Here is a 16,046-nt window from a genome sequence, read left to right as displayed (position 1 = left end):
AATGCTTATTTTTCAGGTCTCAAAGTGAAGACAGGAAGCGATTTTTCCAGCCTTGGAACATGTGTGCAAGTACATTTGAAAGCTCTGCAATTGGTGGTGAAAGGAGGAGGAGGAGGAGGAGGAGGGGGGGGGGGCGGGAGGGTTCTAGGGCAGTTTTGGAAAGAGGGGCGTCATTCTCCTGGCCCCTCCCCGACCCAGCCCAGCCCTGCCCCTTCATACAGACGACTCGTAGGTCCCTAAAGTGGAAAGTCATTCAGGCCACTGGTGAATGGAGTTGTGCCTAAACCGAGAGACGCCAGAGTCCGGACTTAACTGGCAGAGCTAAACTATGAGAGCCTCGTACTCTGCCCTGTTGGGCGCCATCCTCACCCTGATGATCCTCATTGACCCCAGCCATGGAGGTAAGCGGCCACTCGTTCATCCCTCCCCCTTTTCCAACATCTGGAACTGTTCCACGTTGACAGAGTACCTTAAACCAGGGGTTGCCTGCTTTAAGGTAGTCTCGGACCTAGACTACCTTAACCCAGGCAACCTACCTAGAGTCTAGGTAGTCTAACGTTCTCTAGTGGTCTCATTCTACCGCCGGATTCATTGAAAGGCATTTGGTTGAAGTTCAAGTGCATGTCTGGTCCAGATTTGAGGGTGGGGAGGAACCAGAGACCCCCCTCTGCTTCCCATCCGGGGCACTTTGAACGCCTGCTGAGGCGCCCCTGAGAGTGTTTGCGTTGTCAGAGGTCGGTTTGGAGGGGGGTGGCGAGGTGACAAGATGAAGGAGTGGGCTATGAATCGTTCTTTCATGGACCGGAGAAGACCCCGCCGGGGTTCGCTTTACTGTGTATCCATGGTGGGGGTATTAAAGTCAGAGTGGGGTGTGAGTTTTGACGAGGGAGGCGGGGCTCCGCACAATGGCTCCATAGTGTGAGGCACAAATCGGCCTCAGTACCTTTGGCTAAGTGCGACTCCACGCTTCCTCCAGAGGGCGAGCGCAGTTTGGACAGGATGTAGCGCGCGAAAGTTTTTTTTTTTTTTCAGCAAGCGCTCTCACACAAATGTCTTTTATATTCTTTATTTATTTGTTTGTTCATGACAGATTTATAGCTTTATAGCTACAGTAAAGTCTCGTTATATCGATATTCAAGGGAGTCCGAAGAAATATCGATATAACCGGGACTATCGATATATCCGACCCTGTTTGCATGTAATTTTTTCCGTGCGTGCATAGAAATAGTATCGATATAACCGGGACTATCGATATATCCGATATCGATATAACCAGACTTTACTGTATATAGCTTATTACATATATAGTTTGATAGCTACCTAGATATATAGCTAGATAGCTACCGAGATACTTTAGATAGCCACTTAGATCGATAGCTACCTAGATCAATAGCTATTTAGGTCGATAGCTATCAAGATAGCTACCTAAATAACTATCGATTTTTGTAAAAATAACAGATCACATCTTAATCCACTTTTATTTATAATAATAATAATAATAATTAAATTATTAAATTAAACTAAAATATTAATTTATTAAATTATTATAATGATTGTGATAGTGATTATTATTATTATTATTATTATTATTATTATTATTATTATTATTTTCCACATGGCAGAGAGGTCCCTCAAAAAGCAAGCGATGGTCAATCTGCATCCGTTTGGAGCGTCTGGGTTGAATCAGAAGCAAATTTTAAGCATGGGAGGAAAAAAACAAAATAGGAAGAAATGAAAATCTGTGACTAGGAGCCCAGAGAGTCGTGTAAGAACATTTTCCGTTCATTTTCTGCCGCGCTGCAACCCGCCAACTTTTTTTCCACCGTTTCGTGTCCTCGTGTTACTCCCTGCGAGGAGCCACTCGACGACTGGGGCAGTGCGAGCACAACAAAAGGCTCGGCAAAATGAAAAAAATGGATGGATGGATGGATGGATGGATGGATGGACGGGTGAATGGGTGGATGGATGGATGGAAGGATCGAAGAAAGGATTGATGTCAGGATGGATGGATGGATGGATGATGGATGTGGATGGGTTGATGAACGAGTGATGGCTGGATGAAATATGGATAAAATAATGAAAAATGGATGCTGGATAAATGAAGGATGAAAGAGTGGATGGATGGATGAAAGATATGGATGAAGAGGGAATGGATGGATGGATAGAAAGAGTGAATGGATGGATGGGAAAGGGTGTGGATGGATGGATGGATTTTTTGGATGGATGGACGGATGGATGGGTGTATGAATGAATGAATGATGGCTGGATGAATGAAAGAGTATGGATGGATGGATGGAAGGATGAAAGAAAGGATTGATGTAAGGATGGATGTATTTTGTTTTTCTACTTTCATTCCTTTCATCACTTTGCTGCAGTGAAATGTAAATTTCTCCACTGCGAGACTAATAAAGGCAAATCCAATCCAATCCAATGGACGGATGTGGATGGGTTGATGAATGAATGAATGATGGATGATGGATGAAAGAGTGGATGGATGCATTCGCGCCAACGCTTTTAAAATGGTTGCGTGGAAATGTTGTCACTTGAGTAAATTGTTCATAAATTCAAAGCCCAAACGAGGGTGATTAGATCCAGAGTGCGCATGGAAGCCCCCATCGAGTTTCCTGTCGCCATGACAACAAGGGAACAATAAATAAATACGGAATCAGCTTGAGCTCCGTACAAGGCGTCGTGTTGCCGTCGCCGCGCCAAAGACAAATCCCTCCAATATTTGTTTGGAGAAATTGATGGATTATTGAATGTGTGAGGCGGGGGAGGGGCGGGAGGGGGCCGCAGAGACCCCCGCTCACCTCATACTTTCCAGAAATTCTATCGAGTCCCAACATGGACGTTTAATGTGAAAACGGTGTGTCCAAAAGACGCACGCGCCTTTCACCCAATGTGTTTACAATCACTCTTCCAATCGTTTTCGTTTGTTTCTTTCAACGCTCCATTTAATCAATACTCGCGACAGAACCTCACTTGGTGTAAAACGGGGCCGGCCGATGGCTCGAAAAGTATATCGAGAGGATCGGGTGGCGTGAGGGGCCTAAAGATAGGTCGCCTCTTCCTATCACCTGCTTGATACATGCAGGACAGCTGTTGGATGGAGAGGTGCCATTTTAGATATCTGGCGGGAAGCCACCGGCCGACCGGGTGGGCGGGCGGAGTTTGGGGGAGGATTTGGTTCTGGGCGGCCCGCTGGGGTCGCCATAACACTCCTCACATCCAATAAAGCAAATGTTTGGGGATTGGATTTTTACATTTTTAGATGAATAAATGTCTTTGGAGGAGACGGAAGTCAACGTTAGCTAGCAGCACAAAATTATTACTTCAGGATGGCGACAGTAGCTCCTGTATTTTGTTTTTCTACTTCTTTCTTTCCTTTCTTCTTCCTTTCATAACTTTGCCGCTTTGTTACTTCCGGGTAGAGTGAACGCTGGTGCGAATGGCTGCCACTACTCACCCACACAAAAAAAAATCCAGTGACTGTAAAGTGTCCTGTAAAGTATTAAAACTATATATATATATATATATATATATATATATATACAGTAAAGTCTCGTTATATCGATATCGGATATATCGATAGTCCCGGTTATATCGATACTATTTCTATGCACGCATGGAGAAAATTACATGCGCGCAGGGTCGGATATATCGATAGTCCCGGTTATATCGATATTTTTTCGGACTCCCGAGAATATCGATATAACGAGACTTTACTGTATATATATATAGGTTTTCCGTAGGAAATGGACATAGATTTTGCCGTGGCGACATTCGCTTGCAGGAGATTGAGCAGGTATCTTATCACTTATCTGATACTGTGCCGAAAAACGTCGTCTGGAGGTTAAAGTGACAAGACAAGCACATTCTCAGCGGATTTTTGTCATTGTGTCGGGTTAGCGTAAAAGATGCAACCTTCGGCCGTCCTTCGCCAAGATACTTTTCTTACCCCAGCTGGATCCTTTATCAAGTGAATGAGATAAAACAGTAAAAGAGTCAATGAGTAAATGGTTAAATGGTTAAATAAGTAACTAAGTAAATTAGTAAATAAGTAAATAAGCAAATAAGTAAATTATTAAATAAGTAAATAAGAAAATTATTAAATTATTAAATAAGTAAATAAGTAAATAAGAAAATTATTAAATAAGTAAATAAGTAAATATGTAAATAAGTAAATACATAAATAATTAAATAAGTAAATACGTAAATTATTAAATAAGTGAATAAGTAAATAAGTAAATATGTAAATAAGTAAATCACTAAATAGGTAAATCAGTAAATCAGTAAATAAGGCAATAAATGAATAAACGTTCCATATTCGTAGTGTATATGGAACAATATTCAAAAATACCTTTCGGGGAAAAAATAATTCATCCACTGCAATATTCGCCTTCCCAATTTAAAAAATCAGTTCGGCAAAATATTAAAACAATGACATCACAAACATCCTGGCCAGTAGGGGGCGCATGTCAACTGACCGAATGTACAAAATAATAAGAAGAATAAAAATTAAAAAAAATAATAATAATAATACATTTCATTGACAAGCGCCTTTCAAAACTCTCAAGGTCACTTTACAGTCACAGGAAACGTTCCAACTTACGAGTTCCGTTCCAACCAGCGTTCACTCAACCCGGAAGTAACTCAGATAGATAGAAAGCTAGCTAATATATAGCTAATAGCTGGCTAGCTAGCTACATAGCTAGCTAATATATAGCCAGCTAGGTAGTCAGCTAGACAGCTAATAGATAGCAAATAGATAGCTAGCTAAGTAGCTAGCTAGATTAGCATCTGACCTGCAAATATGGTACATCAAATACGAATACCATAGACGGGATAACAAAGTACCAATCGATATCGCAGTTGTTCACATTACAGCACGTCATGATCTTGTCAATGAAAATCTGCAGCTTCCACTTTTGTATCTGACCGATTTCGTCTGAAAAAGTGTGAAAATACGTGAAAATAAACTCGTAGTTAGTTTCTACACGATTAGCCATTCCGAGTCCTTCGCCGCCACCGAAGCTGACAAGCAGACGAAACAAGACATCGTCGACACGTGTCTCGTGTTCTTTGTGTTTACTCAGCACTATCTGGATTCAATCCCCCTCCGAAAAAAAAACCTTGCTAGCATCTGTATACCTTAAGCTCATGATTAGCTTTTAGCGATGCTGGCTGATACAGACATAAACATGTGGGAGTCGGTAATTTGTCTGTGAGGCCCACGAGAGAGTTAATCCGGCAGCCCCTGTTGGTTGTTCACTGACGTTTCCAGACCCCTCCTCCATTTCTGCCGACCAAGACATCAGGAAAATAAATCAAACATCCCAAGTAGCACCTAAAAGCTAGCAACCCCTCATTTAACGACAATGAGGTTAAAATCTTAGCGAAAGAAAATAGATGCTTTGAAAAGGGAGTAAAAGAAGCTATTTTCATAAAACAGCAAAATCCTTCAATGTTAGTCGTTCGTACAACAGGATTTCTAGGCAACATAGGCTTAGTTATGCTGATGAGGTGATACCAGTACAATGGGGCAATCAGGCCAGTCGTAGACTACATATTCAGGCAGGACAATAAAAGTAATCAGTCAGGACAATAGAAGTAATCAGGGTAGACGCAGGGAGTAGTCCTCTGCTCCCCCCAACCTGAGAGCAGGGACCAATCATAGCAGAGTCTGGCACTGCCACGTCTGGATAGTATATATATATATATATATATATATATATATATATATATATATATATATATATATATATATATATATATATACAGATAGGGCCGAAACTACCAGCAAAAGACTTGTTTGCTGACGAAGCCTCTTGGATAAGAAATGAAATGTCCAACACCTCCAAAGAAGTACAAATGCAAGAAACCTTTTCATCGATGGATCACTCCTGTACGACTGAGAGCTTACACAGACGTATCCCGAGTAGCGTTAGCATAATGAGGAGAGAAAGCCGTTGGATAGCGGACTTTTGTCCCACTTTTAAATGGTGTCGTCGAGATGAAGGATTATAAATAAAGATCCGACCAACCCCAGGCCTCCTTGGCAGATGATCTTTCCCGCATTGCTCCCGTTTTGACAGGCAGTTCCGTTTTTTTTTTTTTTTTTGTTTTAGCCGGAGCAGGCAGCCCACACGCAGTCCTCATTTAGCCTCGGGGTGAGCGCAAGCTAAGACGTCGCATGTAAACATAGACTGGGGTAAGCCTCCTCCTCGCTCATAGACGTTGAAAAAGGGGGCAATTTGGCCACATGCGATGGTTTCACTTCATCCATATCAGTCAGAGAAGTCGCCGGTGTTTACAGTGACGGGGACGGTTGAGCTTTTAGGCGCTCAAGTGGCAATTTGGGGGGTTTAAAATTGTGGATTCTCAAAACCAAGAATGTGATTGTTGCATTGTCTTCGAATGGTGAGGGGGGCGGGGGGGGGCGGGGGGTGAAATTCCGAGGATTCAGTTTGGAGACAGATTGGGAACAAAGACTGCATGGGGATGAACTCAATTGGTGTGCTCAAAGCTTCCCTTTTGTCAAAATGCTTTAAAAAAAAATCTCAAGATAATTTGTAAAAACAGGACCGCTGTTAAACGTTTTATAGCATCTAAAATACCCAAAACACGCAGGCAAAACACCAAGAAATATGACGTCAAGTGTCCCAAAACTACTTCAAAATGACCTCTGAGAAGTCCCGCCCCCTCGTTCGTGATGTCACGCCAGGATACTCCTTCACAAACTGCCTTGCTCCAGAATCAAAACAATGGCTTCAGATTGGGAGAAGATGCTTTCCTGTTACTCATCCAGTTATGAATGTGATTTAATTAGTTGTGAAGAGGAAAGCATCAATGTTTGCAATCGATTCAAGAAGTCCTTCCGTATCAATTCGAGCCATCTGGACTCCAATGTTTATGTCGTCCTAACATATTTTTGCACACCGTCTAGTAGTGAGTGAGTTCAAGAATAAATAATATAAAATAAAAATAAATAATAAATGAATGTCATAATTACATAATAACTAAATAATTGAATCATAAAATAAAAAATATACAAATATCAAATGAGTAATAAATGAACAGTATATAAATAATAAATAGTAAATAATAAATGAATATACATGAAAAATAAATAAATAATACATGGATGATGAATAGTTAATAGTGAATAAAAAATAAAAAATAAAAAATAAAAAATAAAAAATAAAAAAATATTAATAATAAATAATGAATCATGAATCATGAATCATAAATAATAAACGGTAAATAGTAAACGGTAAGCAGTAAAAAGTAAACAATAAAGGGTAAAATAATAAATAATAAATAATAAATAATAAATAATAAATAACAAAATAAATGGACACATTTTTGCACATCGTCTGGCAGTTTATTAGTTCAATTCTTACTCTTTCTTTTCAACCAGTTCAATTGATTCCCCTGGAAAAGTAGGATTTGGCCACTAAAACAAAGCCCACAGCACATGAAACGTGCTATTTTCCTCACTATAAAGCTTCCTCGCCTTGATGTCTGTCTGGCATCAGAGTCATCCAGCTGACGGGAATTGCCAGATGTTCGATTTAGGCGCCTGCATTTTTTTTGTTCTCGCGATTGTTGTCGCAAATTCACCGACGGCTCCGGCACATTGGAAATGAAAAAATGGCGGGCGTACCTTTGCTTTCCATAAAGAGGCAAAGTCAATCGGCGTGTTTATTTCTGATAAGGGCTTTTTTTTTTTAAACCTCGTTTTTTTTTGGGAGGTGGGGGGGGGGGGGGCATGGGTACCCAAAATGGAAACGCCAGAGAAATTCTCATTATCACACAACAGCCAAGTTTTCAATAAGAAGGAATTATGCATGACCAGATGTTCCGATATGGCCTTCTGCTGAGCTCTTTGTTTATTTAGTTCTTTTTTTTCCCGTGAAATGAACAGAGGAGACAGTTCTGTTTTTTATATCACTGGAAATAAAATGATTAAAAAAAAAAAATGCGGAATGACAACCCCCCCCCCCCCCCCCCCCCCCCCCCCCCCCCCCCTCCATCCAACATCCGAGAATGAAGTCCGGTATGTCCCACATACCGCCGTCATAGCGTATGTTATAGGCCAATCTCATGAAAAGGCGCATAATGGTCCATCATGGCAAGGAAGCATTTGCCGATTTAATGAAGAAGTGAGGATGACATTTTCAGAAAGGTGTTGCATGTTTGTCACAGGATAGACAGAACGGGGACGAGCGTGGCCGCGAGGGACGATACGGTCGACGTCCGTTAAAAGGGCGGACGCGAGACCTTTCAGATCCGATCTGGACAGAATTCACGCTGGCCGTTTAGCGTCATTATACGACGTTGCATTTCGCGTCGTTTTGATTGTTCAAACGATACTTAGAAGGCATGTAGGGACGGTTGATGGACATTTTTAGGGCTACTGCTTCACCCCCCCCCCCCACGTTAAATGTATTTTAGTTTCACATGTATGATAAAATTCACTTCACATTTATAACATGTCCCATAGACAACAAATAAACTAATGCATGAAAAGAAATGAATAAATAAATAATATAAATAATATAAAAAATATAAAAAATATAATGAATATACATATTTATAAAACTATCAAAAATATCAGAATTATGAAAAATATCAAAACATTTAAAAATCTAAAAATGTAAAAAATAAAAAAAATATAAAAGATATAAAAAATATAAAAAAAATATAATTAATATATAAATTTATAAAAATATCAAAAATGTCAAAATATAAAAGATAGCAAAAATATCAAAAATATCAGAAATATGAAAAAATATCAAAACATTTAAAAATCTAAAAATGTAAAAAATGTAACAAATCAAAAAAATATTAAAATATATAAAAATTTAAAAAATATAAAAATATAAGAAATAAAAAAATATACACAATGTAAACAATATAAAAAATATAAAAATATAAAACATATAAAACATATAATGAAATAAATAAACTAGTAGATACATAAATAAATTGATACATAAGTAAATTGAAAAATAAAAATACAGATTAATCGATAAATAAATAGATAAATAAATGGATACATAAAAAATTAATAAATAAATAAAAATAAATGAAAAAACAACTACAAATATAACTAAAATGAAACTATAAAAATATAAATAAATAGATACATTAGTAGATACATGAATTGATAAATAAATAAAAATACATTAATAGATAAATAAATAAATATATTGATAAATAAATGATTACATAAAAATAAAAATATAAAACTAAAACTAAAATGAAAACTCCAACTATAACAAAAATATAAAAACACGAATAAATGAATCAGTGCGTAAATAAATAAATAAATACAATAGTAGGTGAATACATAAATACATTGATGAATAAATACATTAATAAATAAATATAGGCATTAATATATAAGTAAATACATAGTTGAATAAATAAATAAATAAATAAATAAATAAATAAATAAATAAACCAGAACAGAAACCCTGATAGGCTGCAAGATTTTTTGAAAGGAAAAATAGAACCAACGGGAAGAGGCACAGACGAGGGGGAAAACAAGTCCTAAACTATGCTACAAAAATGGGAGGGGTGCACAGTGTGGATTTGGAAACACGACAAACCCCCCAAAAATAATGCATGCTACATATCGCAAAGATATTCATGATGTCCAATTACCATTTGGTCAATTTGAGCTTGCCTAAACCCCTCCTCACTCCACCCTTGTGAAACATACTAGACTGGAGGTTTTAAGGTGGCTCTATTGTGGTCTACTGTGGCTCCGCGAGAAGAAAAAAAGCTGCACAGGAAGCTGAGTCATTAGCTGATGCGTTTTGAGCGAAAAAAAAAAAAGTCTTCAACATCTGGAACTGCCTTGAGTTCGAAATTGTCCTTCTGCTTCTCTTTTTCGCCTAATATAGACAAAACCAACAACCTCATCATGAAAGAAAGCCGCCTTATGTTAAATGTTTACAACTCACTCCTGAGCAAATGTTTATTCATGATGTCGCCACGACGCAGACATTTTCCCCAAAAGGAAGGCAAAATGTGATCACCCGCATGTGACGGTGAGTCATTTCTTTTAATATAGCCTGCAGGAATCAATTTGTAAGTGCAGGGACTCCCTCCACCAAGGCCTCGTGCGGCGTGAGTCACAATCATGAGGCTGAGCTGCTTCATCATGCGGCGGCCTCAAAAAGTTTGTCCCGAGATGCTCATTGGCTACTATGTCGGATTTGTTGGCCGAAATGTGTCGGGGTTGATATCAGATGTGAACCAATGGCCGATGGGGGCCGACAAGCCATCATGTCGGGCCACCCAAAGTTCACTTTACCTCGGCCACTGAGTCCACATGCTGCCATCTATAGGTCGTCCTGCACAGTAGATATCATTTTGAAAAAAACAAACAAACCATATATACTGTATTTATTTATGTTTTTATTTCCTTATTTATTTACTTGTTCATTTTTGATTCCATCGACATGTACAGGTAACATCCAACTTACGAGTTCCGTTCCAACCAAGCGGTCGTAAGTCAAAACGGTCGTAAATGCAAATCCATTCAAAATGTTGAATAGAGACTCGGAGGCTAAATGACTCGCAAACTCCCCCTCTCTGGTCGCATCACACGGTCAATTGCTGTGCGAGAGAGATATGCTGGCTGGCTGGCCAAAATTGTCGGACACGTTGTTGGCCTGCAAGCGCATTGCGGTGCCTGGCATAGAAGTAAAATTTAAAAAATAGGGTCTGGAGGTCGTGGGCGTCAGTACGGGTGGTCGTAGGTCGAGCTGGTCGTAAGTTGGATGTTACCTGTATTTAGTTTTAGCGCACCAAATGTCAGTAAGCTTAGACCACAAAAGCGATTTATTCATTCATTTTGTTACTTAGTTTTCTGTTTGTTTTTGGTTTTTGTTTATTTGTTTTATATCGATATATTTCTTTCCTTATTTAATGTGTTTATTTATTTGTTTACTTTTGATTCCATCTACATTCATTTTGTTTTGGCGAACCAAATGTCAGTAAGCTTAGATCACAAAAGCGATGTATTCATTTATTGATTTTGTTCCTTAGTTTTTTTTGTTTATTTATTCATCTATTTGTTCATTTATTTATTTATTGCCTGATTTATGTTTGTTTATTTATTTGCCTAGTTTTGATTCCATCTACATTCATTTGGTTTTGGCGAACCAAATGTCAGTAAGCTTAGACCACAAAGCTTATTTATTAATGTATTTATGTATGTATTCATTTTTATCAGTCATAAATAATGGCAGTGAAATGAAAACGACTGGCAGTTTTTTTCGCATTGGGATCCGTTTATGGCTAAAGCGAACTCGGGTGAAGTCACAGTCTCGCAACTACCCTTATTTTTTTTTTTTAATGCAGCTGTTCTACATCTTCTGTTTCCATTGGAAGCGTCTGTAAAGATAATTCAATGCTTTTGGCTCCGTCCGCAGACTCAGGAATGTTGAAGACCATGTCCGCTTCTGCATTTTGCGCTTTCTCATCCAGTCGCCAGTTAACATGGAATCATGTTTTGGCAGCATATGCGCCTCGTATGAAGACTTTTGCATATGTGGACCAAAACGGGAGTTGTTAGCTAGCTGACGAGAATCAAGCAAGGCGTTCAACTCGACACTCAGAACGCGATAGGTCGGATGTAAATAGAACCTGGAACCATCTCATGTGGGACGTCCGGTGTACTGTCACCCGGCAATTCATATCTACAGTATATTACGCAGTGGTGGGCCATCGGGGCCTGTAAGGCCTGCTCTGATAGCCTAAAAATATCAGAATCACAGACTAATGTAAATTTGTTAATACAGTGATACCTCGGCTTACGAACGCTTTAGCTAATGAACTTTTCGCCTTGCGAACTTAAATTCGCGAGAAATATAATCTTGGCATACAAACTATTTTTCGGTAAACACACGGAGCGCCACAATGAGTGATTCTTGGTTCTTGGAGCTCCTGAAATGGCAGCTGGCTTTTTTTTCCTCCGTTCCCCGCCCCCAGTCTTCGGTTAAAGCCGCAGGTGATTGGTCAAGATCCGTGGTAGATGAGGGAGGGGAGACACGGTGCAGGATACACGCACCAGTGACCGGGGGAGGGCTTACAGAAACAGAAACACACACACACACTAAAGGGAGATGACAGAGTTTGAAACAAACAAAAAAAAAACTAAAGTGAAAAAAAAAACAAACGTGAAATGTTGAGAAAATGGATAGAAAGCACAGTGATATGTGGACTCGTTTCAACTTTATTGATAGTTCAAAGGCAGAGTGTAGACTGCAAGGTTAAAAAGTCTCATCAATCAGGCTCCACAAATAACCCGCTCAAGCCATCTGTACAATTTGAAGAGAGCATACAAGCAAGGGAACCAGCTATTCATGAAGTTTCTCGTGTGTCTGCCTGCATCTGTTGCTGTTGCAATATCACAACTTCTAAGATGTACAACCCAGAGTACTATGCAAAAAGCTATCAACCCAGCTAAACAGAACAGAATTGATGAGGAACTACGCAAAATTATCGCAGAGAAAGCACGGCGACTTCACTCAGATATCGTCAAGAGGCAACGTGGAATTTCGTCATTGACGCTTTCAAGGCTAGCCACAGATCGTTCGAGAACTTGTAAGTGTCGTACAGGGATTCATAGTGTCATTCGTCATGGTGAGGCAGCCAATAAATAAATAAATAAAGCATCCAAAGCTTACAAGGAATCATTCCTCAAGATGGTGGAAGAAGAAGGCTACGTTCCTCATCAAGTGTTTCATGCTGATGAAAGCGGCCACTCCATTCCATCAAGCCATCAACGACCATCACAAAGGTAAATAAAACCACTTTATTATACAGTGCAGTTTATTTCTTTAATTTATTATACATAATATAATGTATATTGATTGTAGTTTTAAGGCTTATTTAGTAGAAAATGATGTTTTATGGGGACCTGGGAACAGATTATTCTCATTTTAATGGCTTCCTATGGGAAATTCATGTTTGGAATACCCACTTTCCACCTTACACACACTTTCTGGGAACCAATTAAGTCCGTAAGCCGAGGTATGACTGTTTTGATTTTTGGGTGGGGAGGTTGCGTCAATCACAGCATAAAATGGGGCAATTACCTTTTGAGTGTAACAAAAGACACTCATTTGTCCTTATTTTGACAGTGCAGTTTAATTGCGCATCTTGGGATGGCAACCATTTGGAGCTGGCGTCGCCACAAGCGCGTCAAATATTCCACGTGATTGCACAAGGAGCTCATTGTGTGTGTGCCGAGTTCTTTGCCTCAGCTACACCCCACCTTCCCACCTTCCCACCCCACTCCGTGCAGCTGTTGCAGGCTTCGCTTGCGTCTGCACACGTCATTTCCTCCTCGCTATCTTAAGCCGTCGCGACCTTCATGGCGGCATCGGCGGCGATCGTTTGTTTTGCTCGTGTTAATTTTTCCAAATTGCCAGCGTTCGTTTTTTAGATCCGGTTTCATGCCGAAATCTGTGAGTTTCTAATCCGGAGCCTGAATTGACAATGCTATCTAGTTAGCTGTGTTAACAATGCTAATCCCACTTTTTAACACCAATAGACTTTCCTTTTTCGAGATATACATTCTACTTCATCATTTTCAAATTGGTGCCACCAAATAAAGTTCATTTGTATAATCTGAATACTGTCATACGATCAAAAATTATCAACAATGTTGATTTAGATCGGATGTGTCTGACATTATTTTTTGGAAGGGGTTTCTCACACTCACACTCTCACACTATCACAGTCGCACACTCTCACACTCTCTCTCACACTCACTCACACTCACACTAACACACTCTCATTATCACACTCTTTCACTATCACTCTCTCACTCCCTCACTCTCTCTCACAGTCACACTCACACTCACATTCACTCTCACATTCACAGACACACTTACTCTCACACTCACTCTCACACTCATGCACTTACTCTCACTCTCACATTCACACTCTCTCACACTCACCCTCACTCTCACACACTCACTCACACACACACTCACCCTCTTTCTCACACTCTCTCTCACACTCACGCAAACTCTCTCTCACTCTCACTTAATCTCACTCTCACACACTTTCACACACGCACGCTCACTGTCACTCTCACACACTCACTCTCACACTAACTCACCCTCTTTCTCACACTCTCACACCCTCTCTCGCACTCACACTCACACTCTCTCACACACACTACATGTATATATTGCCACCACACACTTCTTCAGATGCGTTAATATCCATTGGCCTGTTTTTTTTTTTCTCGACACGAGCATCTCTTCAGACATGTGAGCGCCAGCTGGAGGCGACCGGGTTCCTTTTGGCGGGATGATTTGCAAATTCAGCAGCGTTTCGCCGCGCGGGACGCAAAACATATACGTGCACCCGACAGCGCTTCAATCAAACCGTGGAAACGGATTGCTCAGGCTCATTGAAATTCCGATAAATGAGGGTAAATATATTCAGAACTCAGGGGGTCGCTATTCGTTTGTGGTGGTGGGGGGGGGGGCGGTTGCAAGGCTTTGTACGTGAGCCCCGACAGCTACGAAAGATCAAAACGGACACATGTGAGAAATGAAAGGCCACTGTTATAAGGTGACACACCGTAAAAAGCCAACCTGGCCCACGTTGTGCACACGTGTTCCACAGGAGACGTGGATTTATCGATTTTTTTTTACTTGACATTAGCTTTGTTGTTTTAACAAGCGCGCTTTTTGAAGCCGTGAGTAAAACGGTAAATAGGAAGTCCGATACCGGTGTGGGCAAGGTTTGAAGATATGATCCAACACAAAATGCGCGCCAGAAAGTCAAAAGGAGACCAAAGAAAATCCGTTAAACCCCATCCAGGCCTCAAAAATCTAACCTCAAATAAGGATTATCACCTTGGCTTCATGACTCAGATCAAGGTTCTTTAAAAAAAAAAAAAACTTCATCAGATTAAAGTGTGTCCTCTCTGTGAAAGAGAACTTCAAGGTGCTTCGGTGTATTTGAACGTGCTCTGCGTAGACACTTTGAATTCACTTAAGAACCAGCCGGGCAAGTTTGAAAATAAACGTTGAGACTTTTAACTTGAGTTAAGTGGTGGGGGATCAATTTTAGAAGCACTCACCGCACATTTGGAGGTGTTTCAATGGGGCCTTCACAATTCTATAAGCGTCCATTCCTTACCTTACTTTTTTAGCAAAAAGCAGCTACAGTGATACCTCGGTTTACAAACCCCTTGGTTTCCGAACTTTTCGGTTTACGAACGTTAAATTTATGAAAATTTTACCTTGGCATACAAACTATTTTTCGGGATACACACGGAGCGCCACAATGAGTGATTTGTCGTTCGTGAACGAGCCCATTCTTCGAACAACAAAATGGCAGCCGGCTTGTTTTGGTTCTCTATTCCCCGCCCCCAGACTTTGGTTAAAGCTACGTGATTGGTCAAGAAAGCAGCAGTGAAGGGGGTGGGGTTTACAGATAGCGAGAGAGTGAAGCCGTTCTCCGAAAAGAAAATGGCTGCCGACTTTTTTTTGTCCCTTATTCCCCATAATATCATAGCACATTTATTACACATAAAATAAGGTATACATCGTGTAGTTTTAAGGCTTAGAAAATTAGAAAGTCGAAAATTATGTTGTATGGGGATCTGGGAACGGATTATTCTCATTTTAATGGCTTCCTATGGGCAATTATATTTTGGGATACACACTTTTTGCCTTAAACACTCTGTCTCGGAACCAATTAAGTTCGTAAGCCAAGGTATTACTGTACCATGAAGCATCCTAAGTCAACACAATACAGATGACGTTCAAAACAAAACACGGGCTAGCATTAGCTTACTCCACCAGTGTACGTTACCACTGTCAACTTCCTCAATTTTTACGCTATAGCAAAATTGCCATACGTATAGAAGACAGTCGAATAAAATGACAAGGAAAGATGAATGGATGACAATGCGCATGCGAGAATACAAAAGAGAAAATTAGCCATTTTTCGGACATTTTGTTTTTCAGTTTTACATCAATATATTTTTTTCTCCTCCT

General features: G+C 39.9%; 1 protein-coding gene across 1 annotated transcript in view; it reads left to right on the top strand.

The window, feature by feature from the left end:
• Nucleotides 1-243: 243 nt before the first annotated feature.
• Nucleotides 244-16,046, top strand: part of cspg4 (chondroitin sulfate proteoglycan 4) — a 52,796-nt gene continuing 36,993 nt past the window's right edge. The window contains exon 1 of the mRNA XM_088996187.1: nucleotides 244-401. Coding sequence (XP_088852313.1) covers nucleotides 329-401 — 73 coding nt within the window. The 5' untranslated portion in view covers nucleotides 244-328. The remainder of the gene's footprint in view (nucleotides 402-16,046) is intronic.

This window comes from Hippocampus bargibanti, linkage group LG05 (assembly GCF_051943395.1).
Source record: "Hippocampus bargibanti isolate YZ-2025 linkage group LG05, ASM5194339v1, whole genome shotgun sequence".
In the NCBI taxonomy this organism is placed as follows: domain Eukaryota; kingdom Metazoa; phylum Chordata; class Actinopteri; order Syngnathiformes; family Syngnathidae; genus Hippocampus; species Hippocampus bargibanti.
This window is presented reverse-complemented; position numbering and strand designations above follow the sequence as displayed.